The sequence below is a fragment of the Tachysurus fulvidraco genome, chromosome 20, assembly GCF_022655615.1.
Source record: "Tachysurus fulvidraco isolate hzauxx_2018 chromosome 20, HZAU_PFXX_2.0, whole genome shotgun sequence".
NCBI lineage: Eukaryota > Metazoa > Chordata > Actinopteri > Siluriformes > Bagridae > Tachysurus > Tachysurus fulvidraco.
In genome coordinates, this window is record NC_062537.1 from 3,600,853 (window position 1) to 3,618,511 (window position 17,659).

The 17,659-nt window shown below is 40.8% G+C and overlaps 2 protein-coding genes across 7 annotated transcripts; both read left to right on the forward strand.

Annotated features, from left to right (window-relative positions):
- rsf1b.1 (remodeling and spacing factor 1b, tandem duplicate 1) lies at positions 1 to 12,746 on the forward strand. Of its 2 annotated transcripts, none has more exons than XM_027139587.2 (16): positions 1 to 260; positions 2,661 to 2,752; positions 3,343 to 3,435; positions 3,533 to 3,738; positions 3,953 to 4,098; positions 4,189 to 6,611; positions 7,020 to 7,298; positions 7,386 to 7,490; positions 7,599 to 7,678; positions 7,815 to 7,869; positions 7,949 to 8,061; positions 8,143 to 8,210; positions 8,332 to 8,542; positions 8,668 to 8,903; positions 9,084 to 9,263; positions 9,352 to 12,746. In XM_027139587.2, the coding sequence occupies exons 1-16, from the start codon at positions 107 to 109 to the stop codon at positions 9,915 to 9,917; spliced, it is 5,007 nt and encodes a 1,668-aa protein (XP_026995388.2). In that variant the 5' UTR covers positions 1 to 106; the 3' UTR covers positions 9,918 to 12,746. The 2 variants fall into 2 exon arrangements, with proteins under 2 accessions (XP_026995388.2, XP_047660820.1); XM_047804864.1 differs by lacking the exon at positions 1 to 260 and adding an exon at positions 309 to 1,190.
- Positions 12,747 to 13,651: 905 nt separating this feature from the next.
- On the forward strand, positions 13,652 to 17,467 carry LOC113638304 (methylosome subunit pICln-like). 5 transcript variants are annotated; one of them, XM_027139338.2, is made up of 7 exons: positions 13,652 to 13,941; positions 14,421 to 14,557; positions 15,665 to 15,793; positions 15,875 to 15,979; positions 16,086 to 16,259; positions 16,434 to 16,503; positions 17,185 to 17,467. In XM_027139338.2, the coding sequence occupies exons 1-7, from the start codon at positions 13,823 to 13,825 to the stop codon at positions 17,189 to 17,191; spliced, it is 741 nt and encodes a 246-aa protein (XP_026995139.1). In that variant the 5' UTR covers positions 13,652 to 13,822; the 3' UTR covers positions 17,192 to 17,467. The 5 variants fall into 5 exon arrangements, with proteins under 5 accessions (XP_026995139.1, XP_047660900.1, XP_047660899.1 ...); XM_047804944.1 differs by having other exon boundaries at positions 13,653 to 13,941; positions 15,662 to 15,787; XM_047804943.1 differs by having other exon boundaries at positions 13,656 to 13,941; positions 15,662 to 15,793; positions 17,151 to 17,467.
- The last annotated feature ends 192 nt before the right edge of the window (positions 17,468 to 17,659 follow it).

Here is a 17,659-nt window from a genome sequence, read left to right on the forward strand (position 1 = left end):
GGGGGGAAAAAACACCACCACTGGGCCGCTGGCCTCACCGAGCGCGTTGCATTGTGGGGAGTCATTGGTCCTCCAGCATACAGTCTCCAACCCATCCATCGTAAAAATGGCTGCCTCGGCGGCAGCGGCGGGTTCTTCCCCCGGGTTGTGCCCAAGCTTCGCCGTGATCTGCTCTTTTTTAGAGCGCTATGGAGCCCTTTTGGATCTGCCTGAGCTTTCATTCCCGCAGCTGGAGCGATGTCTGCAGGAAACGTCCACAGGTTAGCTGGACTTTTGTGTGTTGTAGGCTGCGATGTGGGAGGGAAAGCTTTTACACCTCCATTGCGTGAGTGTAAAATCGTTCGTGCTTTGCTCTTGGTGTTATTGTGTGCTTTTGGACGCTTTAACTCGATCAAATGCTCGCTTGTTGTCTTCGCGACGGTTCCATAACGTCCGGAACTTCACACGCTCGCAGTTTATTCACGTTTTCTAACTTTGTTTCGGCTTCACGCGTCGTGTCTTGGCGCATCAGTCGCGCTTTGTGCGGCGGAGGGTTTATTCACTGAGCCCAGGCTTTATCTCACTGCACACTGCGAATGTGCTCCCCACACAGAGCACAAATAAGGAGCTCCTTTAGGTGATGTGTTGAGTCGTAACGTGTGAGCAGTCGCGTTTGTTTTTCACCCTGGGAAACAAGTTGGTTTGGGGAAACAAAGCCGCGCAACGTCGCAGAAATGGAAACGTGCACAGTTTATTTTCAGTTGAATAATAATTTGGCAATGAAGTGGTCAGCCAGCGACACCGCGCATGCGCATAGCTTGTAAACTTCCTGCTGGAGGACGGCGCTTTGCTGCGTTACGCGCTGTCAAAATAACGGGAATGCGTTTCGCTGGCGTTTAATCAATGCAATTTGATTAAATTAGAATAATCGACGCGAAAAAGCTTCGTCCGGTTAAGGCAGGGCTTTTAAAAGTGCGACACCGAGTCCTGCAGACAGCACTGCTAACTATCTTTTACGTCTTGTAAACAAGTTACAGAAGTAAATAAAGCTGATCACCACCGCTAGTCTACGGAGACACACACACACACACGTGAGCATTAGGTGTACATGTAAATAAGGGGTGAGAAAGCAAGAAATAAAGGTAAACCAAGAGAAGGAGAAAACGCGAGAGGGATACCTTGTTACCTTATGTGGTTCTTTTTAAAAAAGAGTAAGTGAGAGAGGGTGAAAAGAGTGAGGAATAAGGTGGAAGACATGTACGTGGCTTGTGTGTACATGTAAAAAAAAAAAAGGTTGTGAGGGGAAAGAGAGAAATAGAGTATATTCCTTCTGTACGTGTAAAGAAGAGGGAGAAAGAGAGACTACAAAACGAGGGAGAGAAAGAGAGACTACAAAACGAGGGAGAGAAAGAGAGACTACAAAACGAGGGAGAGAAAGAGAGACTACCAAACGAGGGAGAGAAAGAGAGACTACCAAACGAGGGAGAGAAAGGGAGAGGCAGAGAGACTACAAAACGAGGGAGAGACAGAGAGACTACAAAACGAGGGAGAGACAGAGAGACTACAAAACGAGGGAGAGACAGAGAGACTACAAAACGAGGGAGAGACAGAGAGACTCCAATACGAGGGAGAGACAGAGAGACTCCAATACGAGGGAGAGAGAGAGACTCCAATACGAGGGAGAGAGAGAGACTCCAAAACGAGGGAGAGACAGAGAGACTCCAAAACGAGGGAGAGACATACAGAGAGACTCCAATACGAGGGAGAGACAGACAGAGAGACTCCAATACGAGGGAGAGACAGACAGAGAGACTCCAATACGAGGGAGAGACAGACAGAGAGACTCCAATACGAGGGAGAGACAGACAGAGAGACTCCAATACGAGGGAGAGACAGACAGAGAGACTCCAATACGAGGGAGAGACAGACAGAGAGACTCCAATACGAGGGAGAGACAGACAGAGAGACTCCAATACGAGGGAGAGACAGACAGAAGTAGAGACGGAGAGGGTGAGAGAGAGAGAGACAACAATGAGAGGGAGCGATATAGATAGATAGATAGATAGATAGATAGATAGATAGATAGATAGAGAGAGAAAAAAGGATGTCAAACATTAAAAATGAATATGTGAACATGCACAAAGAGAGAGAAGGAAAGAAGGACATTAGGGGCATATATTTAAAACAGAAAGAAAGAGCGTACACAGAGGGCACAATTTCCTTTAGATGCCTTTATCCAGAGTGACTTACATTTTATCTCATTTTTATACAGCTGAGCAATTAAGGTGCAGGGGCCTTGCTCAGGGGCCCTTGGTGGACCTGGCATTGCCCATGTTGTGTACATCTAAAGTATTGAATGAGGAAAGAATCAAGGACTTCATGCAGAGCAATGTGCTTTGTTAGATGTGTTTTCGAAATGATAGAAATTGTCCAGTTCTCTAGTAGTATAACAACTTCAATTGAAATAATATCATACGGCTGACCCGTTACCGATTTGTTTCATTGTCATGGTAAAGGTTAAGAGCGACACAAAATCCTGAGTTAAAGCACTGCTGACTAGCTGTCATGGCGTACTGTAGACAATGTACTATAGTTTACTGTACTGAAAACATAGCAAGATTAATTTTTATCAAGGTTTCTTCTCTTACATTCACAATACGATCTGCTTTATGCGAATTCAGTTCCTAAGCTGCTGGTAGACCTCCATGTGAAGTTGCTTCGGAAAATAGGCAAGTCCGTATCCGCAGACAGATGGGAGAAATATCTTGTAAAGGTAAACCTTGTTTTTGTTTTCTTTCTGGCTTTTAGGAAGTACAATAAACAAGAAAAACAATGTATTTTCTTCTTAGTAACACTTTAAAATGGCCTATAACATTTTAAAAAGTGTTCCTAGTTGTCATTTATACAATTTAAATAATTTTTTACAAATTTTTCAAATTAATCAATTGCTATTTTTGAATTTTATTAAATATTAAAGCAAGGATTTACTTATTTGCCCTAATTTTTCTACCTTTTGTATATTTATCATGTCTGTTTATTTTTTAAATATTTTAGTTGCCTCTTTTAATTAAACAAACACTTTTCTTAAACACTTCTTTAACCTATACAATTACAATTATACAATAATACTAATTAATTCGATCTCTCTTAACTTTGCTTTCCTAAACTACTTGGGTTATTGTTTGTTTATACTATATGTATTTCATTTTGTTTATTTCAAGTTTATTGAATGTTTTCTTAGTCCCGTTTTCTTTTTTCTTGTATTTCTATAATGTTAATTGTATGCCTTGGTGGGTAATAGATGATGAACATTATTTGTGTGTTTTTTTTTTTTTTTAAAGAGTACTTTTGTGCTGTTAACAGGTCTGCCAGGATTTCAACACCACCTGGGCATGGGAACTGGAGAAGAAGGGATATTGTGAGATGACCGTGGAGTGTAAGACTGGAATTCTCAAGGTGTGACACAACTTTATCCATTCATACATGCATTCATTGTTACTGAATTATTGAACAGTACTGGCGATAGTGTTAAACCTTTTTTCTTTTCTTTCAGTACTTGTGCGAATGCCAGTTTGATGACAACGTCAAGTTCAAGACGGCCATCAATGAAGAAGACCCTGATAAAATGCGTCTCCAGCCCATTGGCAGAGATAAAGATGGCCTCATGTACTGGTTCCAGCTTGACCAGGATCACAACGTGAGGGTGTACGTGGAGGAGCAGGATGATTTAGACGGCTCATCCTGGAAATGTATAGTTAGGTGTGTGTGTGACAGTGCAGCTAGAAAATAGTCCCAAATGTTTTTAAATAATACTGGAAAATTACTATCTGTTATAAAACATGATTCGGTTGTTCAGGCTCAGTAAAATACATTAAATCCAAGAAGTGGAAAGTTGTAAATATTTTGTGCCAAGGAAATAGTAGTAGGATTGAAAATGACCATGATATGCTTAAATTTATCATTCATTATACAGGAACAGAAATGATCTGGCACAGATTCTTGAACTCCTGAAGACCCAGATCGATCCCAAACTGTTGGTCAAAAAGGAACAGGAAGAAGGTCCATCTAGCACCAGCCCAAACGAAGAGACTGAAGAAAACAAGAAAAAAGATGATGATGGTATGTTTAATGAAGCTGTGGTCTTTCATTAGTTTTCATTATTTGAAAATTTTCAGATGATGTGGACCGGGACCATTTTTTCTTTTTCAGGAGAGACTAAGAAAGACGAAGGTCTGGATGAAGGGAAATCGCCCAAAACTGATAAAGATGATCCTGAAAAAGATGTCACCTTAGCACAAACTGACAGTGTAAAGCAGGAAAATGCAGAAGGAAAAGAAGCACTAACGGACAAAGACACTAAAGAAGATATAGGATCCGAGAAGCCCCTTGCAGTCGAGGGAATCGTTACCAAAGCAGTCAAAGAGGAGCCCATAGAAGAAGACAAACCAATCAACAACAAATCAGAGCCCACATCAGAAAAGACTGCTGCACCACTGCCGTCAGAACACACAGGGGAGGTGAAAAAGAAATCGGACGAGATACAGAAAGCTCTGAAAAATGACCAACAGGCGAAAATGCCCCTGAAAAAACGTGAGATGAAACGGAGTGAGGATTTTGACACCACCAGTTGTGGAAGCGGTGGCAGCAGTATCATTGTGCGCAACCCAGCCGTTAAAGAAGTTCAGCCCGCCGGCGAGGATAACAGGTTGAGCAGTGAGAATCATAACGGGAATGTTTCACCTGCTGTAGCAGCAGAGGGCAGCAGCCAAGCGAGCGACAACTTGCAGATAAAGCAAACAGGATCGCAAGCTATTCCTAAAGATCAGCAAGCAGATGTCAAGGAAACAGAACAGCAGCTTTCTGACAAAAAACAAGAAGAGAGACATGAAGAAACGCAGGAGAAAGAGGATGACACGACGGCTAAGAGCCAGACTAGCATGGAGGAATCCATGGATGTGGAGGAACCTGCAGTTTCAAAGGGGGATCAAGAAACCTCACCAAAATATAAAGAAACGGATCAAACAACTGAAAAGGCATGTGAAGTGATCTCTGAAGTAATCCCCTCACAAGCTGATTCGGAAAACGCTGACGGGTCGGACAAGATGGAAATCGCGGAAGACTGTTCAAAATCTCTCGATAAGGAAGCACCTGAGAATACTGGTGTTATGAAACCTACGCACGAAGCTGAGGATGAGAAGGAGCCAGAGACCTTCAAAGAAAGTCCATGTCCTAATGAGAGAGATCTGGATCAGAAGCGAGAAGAAGTAGACCTTGAGTCTGGCGATGCAGCCTCGAACGAGAAAGCAGATGCTGAAAAAGATGATAAAACACAGATGGGGACTGAGGCCCCCATGGAGACTGAAACATCTACATCACAAGACTCTACAAAACAGCAAAGCAATGCTCATGAACAGAGCGGACTAGATCTCCAAAAAGCAGACAAGCCTTCTTCATGTGAAGAAAACAAAAGTCCTGACGGTGACGCATCTTCTACAACTCTTGAGGACTGTGCCTTATTGGATGGTGATAAAAAACCTGAATCAAGTTCCGCAAAGCAGTGCGACACACAGGAGCAACCTAAAGAGGATATAATCCCAGTTAAGGAAACCCAAGAATCTGAACCATTAAAGGAAGATAAGAAATTACCTGAAGATTCAGATGTATCTAAGGAGAAGGAAAACCCATCCTCGGTAAAGGAAAACAAGAAGACTGAAAACTGTGAAACATCAACGCCGTGTGATGAGACAAATACAGAAACTGCAGCCAAAGAATCTATAAAATCAGAGCATGACGGGATTTCTGATAATACAGCCATGCCAGACACAGAAGGAACTGATTCAGTTGCTATCCAGAAAGAATCAGGAGCAGATCAGGAGAAACAGGATGCCACGAAAACACCAGAGGAAGCTCCTTCTCCTGCAGTGTCCAAAACCGAGAAAGCAGTGAACGAGGAGAAGACAGTGGAAGTTACTACAGCAGACACCAAGGATAACGACACAACCCCAGATAATAAAGAGGCAACAGAACAGAAAGGGGCACTTAAAAGAGATCTTTCTGATGCCACGTCAAACGCTTGTGATGCTGAACCTCAAAAGGAAGCTTGCAGTGAGAAGATTGTGCAGGATGAGCATCCAGTCGAGGAGAGCAAGGCTTCCACAGAGGAATCCAGCGAGGACCAGAAAGAACACCGTGAACAGAAAAGCACTTCCGAGAAGGAGGCTTGCCTCAGTGGCGAACCTACGGCAGATCAGACTCAAGAAAAGGAAGAGACGAAGACCAGTAAAGGAGAAGCGGAAGAGAGCAAAGCTGGGCCTGAAGTACACCAAGAAGGAATCCGTCTGAAAATCAAGGTCCCAGCTCACAGACGGAGGGCTGAGCTGCAGCGAGAAGAGGGAAAGGGCGACTCGGAGTCTGAGGCAAGCGAAGGGAGATGTCTAAGGCGCTCGCCCAGGATTTGCAGACCAACAGCCAAGCTGGTAGAAATCCAAGACCGGAAGGTGGACAAGAAACAGGTCACGCCTTCAGTCGAGAAGGAGAAAGAGGAAAATCAAGAAAAGGAGGGAGAAGAAAACACAGTGCAAAAAAAGCCAAGAGAGAAGAAGGTTGAGCAAGAAGGTCAAGCTAAACCAAAGGTTTGTCTGAATAAGTCTGCTCGTTCGGGTTGTTGAGGTGTACGATCAGATGTCCCGCCGTTATCAAATGCATAGAAGAACACGGCACTGCTGACCAACATTAAAAATAAATACATCTATTTTTGGCCTCAGGGGTGCACTTTTATTTTGTTGGCTTAGCACACTGCCTTTATACTTGTATCTCTCTATCTCTCTCTCTTAGCTTAGAATGACATGAGAAATACAGACATTATATGGTTTATGGATGTACAAAGAGTATTTTCATAATAAGTTTCCTTACATTTTCCAGAACAGGTTGTATGTTTTAAAACGGTCCATGATACCACGAAACTGATCATTTTATTTTTGATATTTATATGTTACGTGCTTTGGGAAGAAAAACTCTTGAAACCAAAAATTTCCGAACAGGGAAGACGCCAGAGGCGGGTGCGATGGTCCAGGTTGCGGACACGACGCAAAAAGAAAAGTTCCGAGGAAGACGAGGACGAGGATGTCGAGAGCTCAAGTGAAGAAGAGGTGACCGAGGAAGACGACAGTGATGAGGATTACCAGGTGGAGAAAAAAAAGAGAAGGAGGAACCGCAACAAAGAGAGGAACAGCTCTGATACTTCTACGTCTTCTTCAGATGACCTCCCACCAAATGATGACCCCTGCAAACACTGTGGCCTGCCTAACCATCCTGAGCTGGTGAGTTAAACCAGATTTGTCTACATGTAGGATTTGGTGGTACTAGAGTACGTATGCAGTGCAGTACTGATTATCGTGTCCTCTCAGATTCTGCTGTGCGACTCCTGCGACAGCGGCTATCACACAGCGTGTCTCCGGCCTCCTCTCATGATCATCCCTGATGGCGAATGGTTCTGTCCACCGTGCCAGCATGTAAGTCCTAGCTTTATTTCATTCATCCATCTAGATAACCATCTATTTAACCCTTTCTGAGGTATAACCCATAATACTGTTGTTGTTGCCCCCTCCCCCTCCCTCCAGAAACTGCTTTGTGACAAGCTGGAAGAACAATTACAGAATCTAGACGTGGCACTTAAAAAGAAGGAACGTGCCGAGCGAAGGTAAAATCTTACATCTAGTTGTGCTCACAGATCAATCTGTTTTAATATAGTCATGTCTGCTTCCTGTTAATGGGAATTGTGGGCTTTTTCGTCTAAAATGACGACATACTAAAATACGTTCTGGTGTGTCCTTCAGGAAAGAGCGTCTGGTCTACGTTGGGATCAGCGTCGAAAATATAATCACGCCTGTTGTAAGTGTAATTCGCTTTATAGTTACGTAATCTCTTAAAGGTTTGCAGTAATTATTTTGCATTTTGTTTGAATGATAAGGTTGAAGCGGAGGAAGAAAAACAAGAAGAGGTAGTGAAAGAAAAGAAGAAGGAGGTCAAGAAAAAGTCCTGGGGCCGAAGATCAACTAGGGCCAAAAAATATATAAGCTACAGGTATAATTTGTCTGGTTAATCTTAGTCGAATTATTTTTGCAAATCATTGTTCAAATATTTTTTAAAAATCACTGTGTTTAGGTTTGACGAGTTTGATGAAGCTATCGAGGAGGCGATTGAGGAAGATATCAAAGAGGCAGAGGGAGGAGGTACAAGTCACCAAACTCCTTTCTAGAATAATCTTTATTGCTATTGACTTAACAGCTAATTCTTTCCAGTCGTTCGAAATATATGACAGTACGTGTGATCTGCTGTGGTTTTTGTCTGTAGGAGCAGGCCGTGGTAAGGACATGGCTAATATCACAGGCCTCAGAGGGAAGGACATGTCCATCATTTTGCAGGATGAAGGAAAAGAAAATGGGAGGGCCAAGCGTCCAAATGCTGCACAGCGGCGGAAAAAACGGCGGCGCCTCAACGACCTGGACAGCGACAGCACCATGGACGAAGAGGAGAGCGAGGAAGAGTTCCGCCTAAGTGAAAGGTACAACAGAAATTTGCTGATGCCTTTTACAATTTCAAATCCACCTTTTAAAACCTCATTGTTTCGCTTGCTGCTTATTTAGAAAAGGCCTCATATTTTTTGCTTCTCTAAATTGGACTTTGCAGCAGCGAGGAGGAGGATTTTTTGGCGTCCGATAACGACGTGGAGAGTGACGCAGAGGCAAAGTCCTTTGACGACAGCGACTTCGGCAGCGATGGCCAAGGACCAATTACGGGCAACTTTCCTTCCAAGCGGAGGCCGAATAAACGGTGGAAGACGCGACCCCGCAGGCGACACAGACCCAGAGGTTACTCTGATGATGAAGAGCTAGAGGAGACTGAGGAGGAGGAGGAAGAAATAGGTAACGAGATCTTTGAATGTCTCAGCAGTTATTCTGACTCTCCATGCAAATCCTTTCACCTGTTTGATTGGCGATCTGTAGATAAAATTCTGCTTTGAAATAGATATCATTCAGTCCTTTTAGAACCTAATAGTGTTCAGATACAACGGTTAAAAAATCAATTAAAATGTCAATCTTCAGTGACCGAGGGTTCCAGTGAGTTTAGTGACAGCGACCTGGACATGCGCAGACGCCGTTCCCATCGGAGCCTGAAAAAACAGGTCAACTACTGTGAGGCGTCTGACTCTGATGCCTCCCAGGGCAGCACCAACAGGGACAAAGCCAAGAAGCGCAGGCGCTTATCCAGCTCCGAGAGCGATGGTCAGTCTCACACTTTGTTTGTTCTGAATTTGTCTTTGGTTATTGTCGCAATACTAAAGCATTTTTTTTCTTACTTTCATTTTTGCAGCGAGCTTCCACTCCATGGAATCTGAAGAGGAAGATGGAAAGAGTAAAAAGCAGAGAGCCGTCCTGTCCGAAGAGGAGTCTCGCAAACGACACCGGCGTCTGTCACTGAAGCGCAGGAGGGAGTCCGAGGACGATGACGACAACAGCAGTGATTCAGATGATTCCGAGGAAGAAGAGCGGCCCGTCCGCAAACGGGTAAACCGCATTGACTCTGACGACAGTGACGAGGAGGAGGCAGAGAAGGAGAAGAAGAGCACAGAGAAAGAGGCAGAGGACACCGTAGTGAAAGGGGTCAGCCCTCTAGACTATAACCTGGAAATTTCTCCTACTAACGGGCAGAGCCCTATGAAAACTCTGGAGGGTTTGATCTCTCGGCCTGCCACTGACATGGCTAACCCTACACTTATGAGTCAGATAGGGCTGAAAAACAGCAGTACACCACAGCCCGTGCCTGTTGGCGCCAATGGCCTGGTTGTCCAGGAGATGGCGCCGCAGGATGAAGACGAGGATGATCTTTTGGGGGTCACAGACCTTGTAGACTATGTCTGCAACAGTGAACAGTTGTAAGACATGTCATTTTATTATTAAATGTTTTTTCAGAGTAATTTTGTCTCTCCATTTGTGGCCAAGCTCCCATTACATTTCTCAGTTATATCCTTTTATTGTTTTTGCTTTTGTCTCATTGCCACGCTCCACACAGAGCCCCTTACAGAACGCTCAGTGTTCTGCAAGAAACAGTGATGATCCTGGGGATGTAGTGAGCAGGGTACTGGAGTCTTCAGACTCAATGTTGCTTGCTATTTCAATCCATCTAAGCTACCGCATGAAGGTCATGTTTGCCTTCCTGTTAGTCGCAGGTAGATGTAAATAACTTCACCAAACAGAGATGTCGTCAGTGGGCCCATAGTTAAAAGATTGCCGAAGACGGTTTTATTTTTTTAACCTTTTGTGAATAATATACCAAGCCTCTGCAAAACATAGAACCTTTTCGAGCATCTATTTTACACTAATGTAGCCATTTCTTTTCCGAAAATCAGTATTGTTGACATTTGTTTGTTTTTTTTGCTTTGTTGTCAGAAAGTACCCATGTGTTATTGTTCTACACTGTTGTGGATTTGTTGGGGGAGAGGTTGGGTTGATATCAAAAGTTAAACCGAATGAAAGCATAAAAGAGCCGTCAGGAAATGCATCCGAGCCAAGGACAAGACATGGTTACCAGCTTTTCTTAAAACCAAATCTCTGACTGTTAAGAAATCCATCTACTAGATACTTAGATACTCTATACTGTACTATTACTACTAACTCCACTTCCTTTTTTTTTTTGGGCAAATATACATCTGGTTTGAAGCTGGTTGGATTTGTTTAAGGAACACATCGTCTCTGATTAAAAGCCTAAGCTTGGTTTTGTTGGTTTTATTATTTATTCGTTGAAATTGTTATTTAATTGCAGTTCAATCATGTCTGGATTCATGAGGGCAACAAGTGAGAATTCTTGGGATTTCACAATATGAAAAATCAAAAATATTTTGATGAATTAGGGACTTTGCTAAAAGAAATGCTCCATTATTTGGTCTTGTGCTTTATTATAATGCTATGCTATTTTAGAAGCAGTTTCTTTCCCCTGCATTTTTATAGTATCTAGAAGAACAAACACTATGGCAGCTCGTCAGTGCATCGAAGGCCAACTTGAAAAAGTGTCAGTTGTGATCCATATCACCGTGTATATGTGTAAAACTTGAACTGTTCAGAACAAAAACCTTTTTCTTATTTTTCCCTTCTTATTTTCTAGTGATATTTTCTTAAGGGTGGGTCTCATTTATCCTTCTAAACAAAGTTTTATGTTGTTTAATGTATTATCTGTGGATTCCATGCAAGTTATATTCATCTCCATTTTAATACAAGTATTTAATAAAAATAAAAAAGGGGTGTCTTCACTTTTTTCTTTCTTTTTCTTTCTTTTTCTGAATGTCAAGATCCATCACAGCATCTCTCGACAACCTGTGTGTTCCTGTTTTGCTCTTATCCTGCACTATATATTAACATGTTAAGTTGTTTATACATACACACACACACAGACTATTACTATTTTTCCTTCAATATCTGAGCAATATATTTTTCTTGTTAACAAAATGTATGGAAATGTTCACTGTCCACCAAGCTACTGTTATGATCTCTTGCCTACCTTTGTGGGGGTGAAGGTCCCCCTGTGGTGATATTAAAATAAGTCAAACACTATGTTGACTAACCTGCAATCAAAACCTTCCTGTTTTTTCAGCACAGAACAGATTATGTTGGGGGGGAAACAAATGTAATGAGTTTGTAACGTTGGCAGGAAAAGACTTTTGGAGTCAGTGGGAACGAGTAATGAACATAGAAATGTAAAATATGATGTTATCCTTGCGTGTACTATATCTGTAGTTTTTTTTTTTTGCTGTAACATAGTTAGAAGCATTTTTAAATCATCTGAATGATATATATTTAGCAGTCCTTTATGATTGCACTTGTTTATAGTTTCTTTTTTGTAGTAGGTTGTGTAACTTTTGTACAATTTTCAAGTGTCTAAAGTGAATTACAGCATGTTCGTTCTGTCTGATGTGATTCTTATACATTTTTCTTTTTCTTTCTTTTTTATTTTTTTATTTTATGTTTATGTTCTCCAAAGCTGGATTCATGGATTGAACTCGTGTTGTTTTTTGTCTGTATTAATCCAAACTCTCACATTAATCACCCTTTTTTTTCTTAATCTTTCGTTGGTGGTATTATTTGTTTCACTGCTTGCTAGAACTTTGTACATATGTAATCTGTACTTAGAGGGAATCCTGTGAGTATGTGAGCTGTAACAGCTGGGCTCAGGAAAAAAAAGGTGGTAACAAGATAAAGAGCTTTGTAAAATGTCTTGTAAAATAACGTGTAAGCTTGGCATGCTGATCTCCTAATCGCGTTCGTCTTTTGTCTTCATTTTCTGTGTGCACAGTGCGAGACGCGTAGACCATCAAGGCTAAATCAGTTAGCGCAGTTTGACATGCTGTGCCTGAGTAAGACCCCTGAAACTGCTGTGCTCCCTCAGAAGTATTTGGATACTGAAGAAGTCCTAAATTTTCATTTTAACTATATAAAGATACTTGTTCCCCCCCCCCCCCTTTTTTTTTTTACCTAAATGAAAGATTACATGAGGAAAGAAAGTTTGTGCCAATAAACTGTCTTTGGTTTGTTTGTAGTTTGTGGCCTGGACAGATGTGCACATGAAGTATGATTCAGGCCTTAGCTTTTAGATATGTCAACTGTCTCTGTTCTACTTTATATTTTACTTTATTAACTGTATTGTAATTTCTTTCATATAAATACAATCTTGTACATTTGTCATAATAAAAGGGTATCACACCATTACTTTTGGGACTGTTTTCAAAGACATTTGTTGTGTTTCTTCTTGCCTTACAGCAAAAATTTGATAACAGGTTGATGAAGCTTTAGATAGGGTGTCGGAAAGAATTGAGTTCCCAGTGTTAGAACTTTGTAACATTCAGTAAGTTTTCAAGACAGGAAATTTATGCTTTCTGCTATTTTGTGCAACATGCATTTTTCCTGGTTAGCATGTTTGCCTCACACCTCCAGGATCGTGGGCTTCAATGATGTGTCAAGTCGGACAAGTGGTTCAGAAAATAGATTTATTTTTTACGAATTTTATGGAATTTCTTTTCTACTAACTATTGAAAAAAAGAGACGCTTGTGAGGGAACCACAGTTTATACCTGCATTAAGATAATAACTGTAAACTGATGAACATATCAAAAATTGTAATGGTTGGTCAACTTGGGCCCAAATCACGCCAACGTATCGTTGATTATTTTCATACAATAGCACACCCGTAAGTGTTCCCATAAACTTCCGTACAAAATTAATCTTACAATCTTCACATCACACTATAGCTAAAGATCAGCCTACATTCTTGGTCCAGTTCCTGAGGTTTAAGGGGAGGAGTTTCTGTAAATGTGGAAGAAGGAAAAAAAATCAAGACGGCTAATTTATTTAAGTTATTTCATTTAAAATGTATGTAAATTAAAGCAGACTGAATTAAATTTATATTGAGAACAAGGACATTATTAGCTGCAGTTGACCTGTAAAAAAAAAAAAAAAAAAAACAGGTTATAGCTCACCTGACTTCCTGGACTTTTTGAAGTCCAATATCACATTTAAGTAAATTAGGATAACAAATATAACCTAATGGAGGCTTTTTTAAGATAACTCGAATAAGTAGCCTGTTTATTTAGCTCCCGCCCCTAAAACACACCACCAGTAGTGTATAGGTCCAAACACACAACTCCATTCAGAGAGAAAGAGAGAAAGCATCGCGTCTGTTTTACTCAAATAAACCATGGTTCAACAAATCTAAAGCCTCATTTAGACTCCCGAAACGCACAGACTACCGGGTTAAATAGCGCAGTAAAGGTAGAAAGGAGGCTAGTGTTTGAAAGAATGGTCGTTTTGCAAAATGTTTCTCCTCCAAGAGAAGGAGTGAGACATGAGGAAGTGGACATTACCGCCGTGCTGGACGGGAAAAGACTCGGGGCAGGAACTCTTTGCGTTGCAGAAAGGTAAAGATGAACCCAAGCGCTGGAGAAGACTGTCGAAATATTAAAAAATATATATATATTATAAAGGAGACGTGCAGTTTTGTGTTTTGTTTTTTTTTTCCTGTTTTTTTTCTTCTGAAAATTCTACGTAAAATGTGGAAACTCTTTAAAAGTAACAAAATGGCTGGGATTTATTTATTTCTTTAGTTTTAATAGAAATGATTTGTTTTGCTTTTCATGCAACATATTAGAGATGCTGTTTGTTGTATTTAATATTTTAATAAACAAACAGATGGTAGTATTTTTTTTAACCTTTATCCACCCAAAATCAAATGCCCTGTGAAACATTTTTTTCCATGAGTGTCTAGTAGAGAGGAGTTGAATATTTATATGGCTTCTCAAACTGTTATTATTTCCTTAACGCACCACATGGAAAAATGGTTGTGGCTTCGAATGTTGGCAGTACTGTATTGAATATGATTTTTCTTTTCCTATGACAGTCGTGTCTCTTGGGTCGATGGGTCTGGAGTAGGATTTTCTTTAGATTATCCTTCTATCAGCCTTCATGCTATCTCCCGTGACCTTAGTGCATATCCTGCGGAGCATCTGTACGTGCAAGTCAACTCCAAACGTGAAGGTATGAATGATGACTGAATGAAGATAAAGACTGGAAAATGGGCTGTTCTGTTCCACTACCGAACATAACTGAGTCAGATGTATTTATAGAATTTATTGCCTGGTTCACATATTTCAGGAGGAGAAAATCTATTATAAATGCTCAAGAAATGGCTACTGATTTACATTTTATGGACTGACAACCTCTTACATTCTCAGTTAGGTGTTTTTAAAAATAAAAGAGCAGCACTTTTTCCCATTGTGGCTTATAACATGACATTAGACTTTGGAATATGCATCCTAACTTTTAATTAGACTAAACAGTGTGCGAGCGTAATAACATGCTTTACGTTTATTTGAGAAGTGTGTGTATGCAGACAAGATTTGGTGTGTGGTCTTGATGAAAGCAGACTTCCTATCCACATGCTTAAGTCTTAACGATGGTCTAACTGTCTTTCCGATGGAAAAAAGCCAACTGTTTCTTGGGAAAATCTTCATGCTCTAATGCCTTTCTCGTGCTCTTTTGTGACAGCATGTATCTGAAGAATCTGTAGGCTCTTCTTTGGCAACAAATGGCTTGGTAGTGCATACCGACCTCAAAGGCAGTAGGGATTGAAAGGCCTTTACTTTTTATGTGAAAGGTTCTTATAAAAGAGGTGTTTCATATGAAGACCAGTTATGAAATTGCATGCTTAGAAATGTTCAGTAACTGTTTACTAAGATGACTGAATGTTGCAAACAGTTATTTTTTTAAGCATTAATTCATCTTTAAATGTGTCTTTTTGGATCAATAAGCCATGTTGCCTGTTTGTTCATCAAATAAGATAAATAAAATTTTAAAAGTTCTTAAAAACACTCTCCATTGTGATCTAATTTCTGGAGCATTGAGCTGTTTTCAGCTAAATAATTTGCCTAAACACTTGTAACCGGATGAACCACAATAGAGGATCTCTTACAAAAGCCTGGAGTCACTCAGTTGCTACTGTATTTTTTTTTAAGAGTACTGAATGGTCTACTGAAATATATTTACTGATGTAGGAAATGTAATCTATTGCAGATCGTTTGTGTTTATAAAGCATTAGACGATTGATCTCGTCTGCTGTATTGCTGTGGTTTGTGTTTTAAGAAGATTCCAAGGACGATGAGGTGAAAGCCAAAGAGGAAGCAGATGGCAGCGGCAATGATGACGAGGATGATGATGACCTCTCCACAGGCGCGTTTACAGAGATCCGCTTTGTTCCAAATGATAAAGGTTCTTGTAAGTGTTTCATACACCCCATTTCAGAATGATTCATTTTATCAATATTTTCTGATTACCTCTATCTTTTCTGATCTACAGTGGAGAATATGTTCGTGGCCATGTCTGAATGCCAAGCATTGCATCCCGATCCAGATGACTCCGACTCTGATTTCGATGGTGACGAGTATGATGTCGAGGAGGCTGGTACGGCTATTCATAAAAATAATTTTGCAATGACGGACTGAACAACTGCAGCTTGAAACTTACATCTATTTTTGTTTCCATATATGTATATATAACTGGCCTGTAGAGCAGGGCCAGATCGACATGCCCACTTACTCGTTTGAGGAGGGCATGTCTCAGCTGACCATGGAAGGCCAGACCACACTGGACAGGTTGGAAGGGATAGAGGGTCAGTCCTCAGCCCCACAGTGCTGCATGGCTGGAGTCAGGACCGAGGATGCAGCAGCAGCTGCATTAAATGGTTCAATGCACTTTTACAGCATAGAAGCACATTTGTGTGATGGTTTGGTTTCCAGCCTGCAATAATAACACGCATTCACACAGTCATTACAATTAGCCAACGGTTTTAATTTTAAAGGGTGGAAATATTTTGGGTTATTTTTAACCTTCCTTTTAAACGTTTCTCTTCTCACAGAAGAATCAAAGACTGACTCAGGTACTCTTGGAATCTCAGGGCAGTTTGACGATGCTGAAGTTGACCACTGGTAAGCTTTGGTGTTCAGGTGTGACTAAATGCATGGGGATATATTTATGGGGATTGGAGAGACCATGCAAAAGTTTGCATACCATAAAGGCTAAAAAAAAGTGAGTATAATTTATATTTACAGCAGTAAATCTGTTTTGAGTGTAGTAGGTTTCACAGATGTTCATTTATTCAACGTAAGTATGATACGATATTAAAATATGATGGATCAAGTTGCTAATAATATGTATGCCCTTAATACCTTCTATCTATATCCTCTAAACAGCTTCTAGATCCTCACATTTGTAGTATTTCCGGACACTCTTTTATACTTTTCTCCTGATATATCTGTACAAACTGCAAGTCAGACACTTCCTTCCTCAAATGAGAATCTGGAACAGAGAGGGTCATAATATTTTCCTGATGATGCAGCCTTGGATTGATCAAATCTTTGCACTCCACCATCAGTACTATGAAAAATGAAAGCCATCAAATACAGTTCTAATCATCTGGTCTATGAGCCAAGCTTAAAATTGTTGTTATCTAGTTCCTTCCATCGAGGTCTGTACAGTAGGTTTATTCCAAGTGTGCATGCTGTACATGATGCCACAGCTCGTGGAGCCAGTATTTAATCATCTGTGTCGACTCTGTTCGCTGTCCTACAAACAGAACAGTGAGCCTCTTGTTTTCTCTCGGGCAGAAGCACTTGAAGCGGAGCCGGATCGAGCTAGCAGGCCGAGACACTGAATTGTGGAATGGAAGCCAAAGCACTGGGCCTTGTGAATGTTAAAACTCTAACTCGTTGCACAATTACTAGCTAACACCAGCCTCCATTATTTTGTTTGCTGGCAATGCTGTCATACAGTCAAATCATCATTTTATATGTAACTTTTGTACTGACCTTTTTTTTTTTTACTGACAAAGACCCGTGCGTACTAATATGTTGATTTCAGTAATGTATTAAATAAAGCCAAATGTAACCTGCACTTGGGCTTAAAGTGGAAATTTTATCTGAAATCAATTTTATGCTGTGCTGCTCTGTTTGTGTGTATGTGTGTGTGTGTGTGTGTGTAGGGGGGTCCCCCATATTCAAAAACTCATTTCCTCTTAGTGTCCCAGCCAGCATTGGCAGAAAAGCAAAGCTCTCTGTGGCATTTTAATATGCTGTATAGACAACT

Bases quoted from the DNA above. Each gene is read 5' to 3' on its own strand.
- rsf1b.1 (XM_027139587.2), top strand. From the start codon at position 107: ATGGCTGCCTCGGCGGCAGCGGCGGGTTCTTCCCCCGGGTTGTGCCCA. The intron at 6,612-7,019 runs GTTTGTCTGAAT...ATTTCCGAACAG, and splicing joins AAGGTCAAGCTAAACCAAAG to GGAAGACGCCAGAGGCGGGT. The intron at 9,264-9,351 runs GTCAGTCTCACA...TCATTTTTGCAG, and splicing joins ATCCAGCTCCGAGAGCGATG to CGAGCTTCCACTCCATGGAA.
- LOC113638304 (XM_027139337.2), top strand. From the start codon at position 13,823: ATGGTCGTTTTGCAAAATGTTTCTCCTCCAAGAGAAGGAGTGAGACAT. The intron at 14,558-15,661 runs GTATGAATGATG...TTGTGTTTTAAG, and splicing joins AGTCAACTCCAAACGTGAAG to AAGATTCCAAGGACGATGAG. The intron at 15,794-15,874 runs GTAAGTGTTTCA...TCTGATCTACAG, and splicing joins TCCAAATGATAAAGGTTCTT to TGGAGAATATGTTCGTGGCC.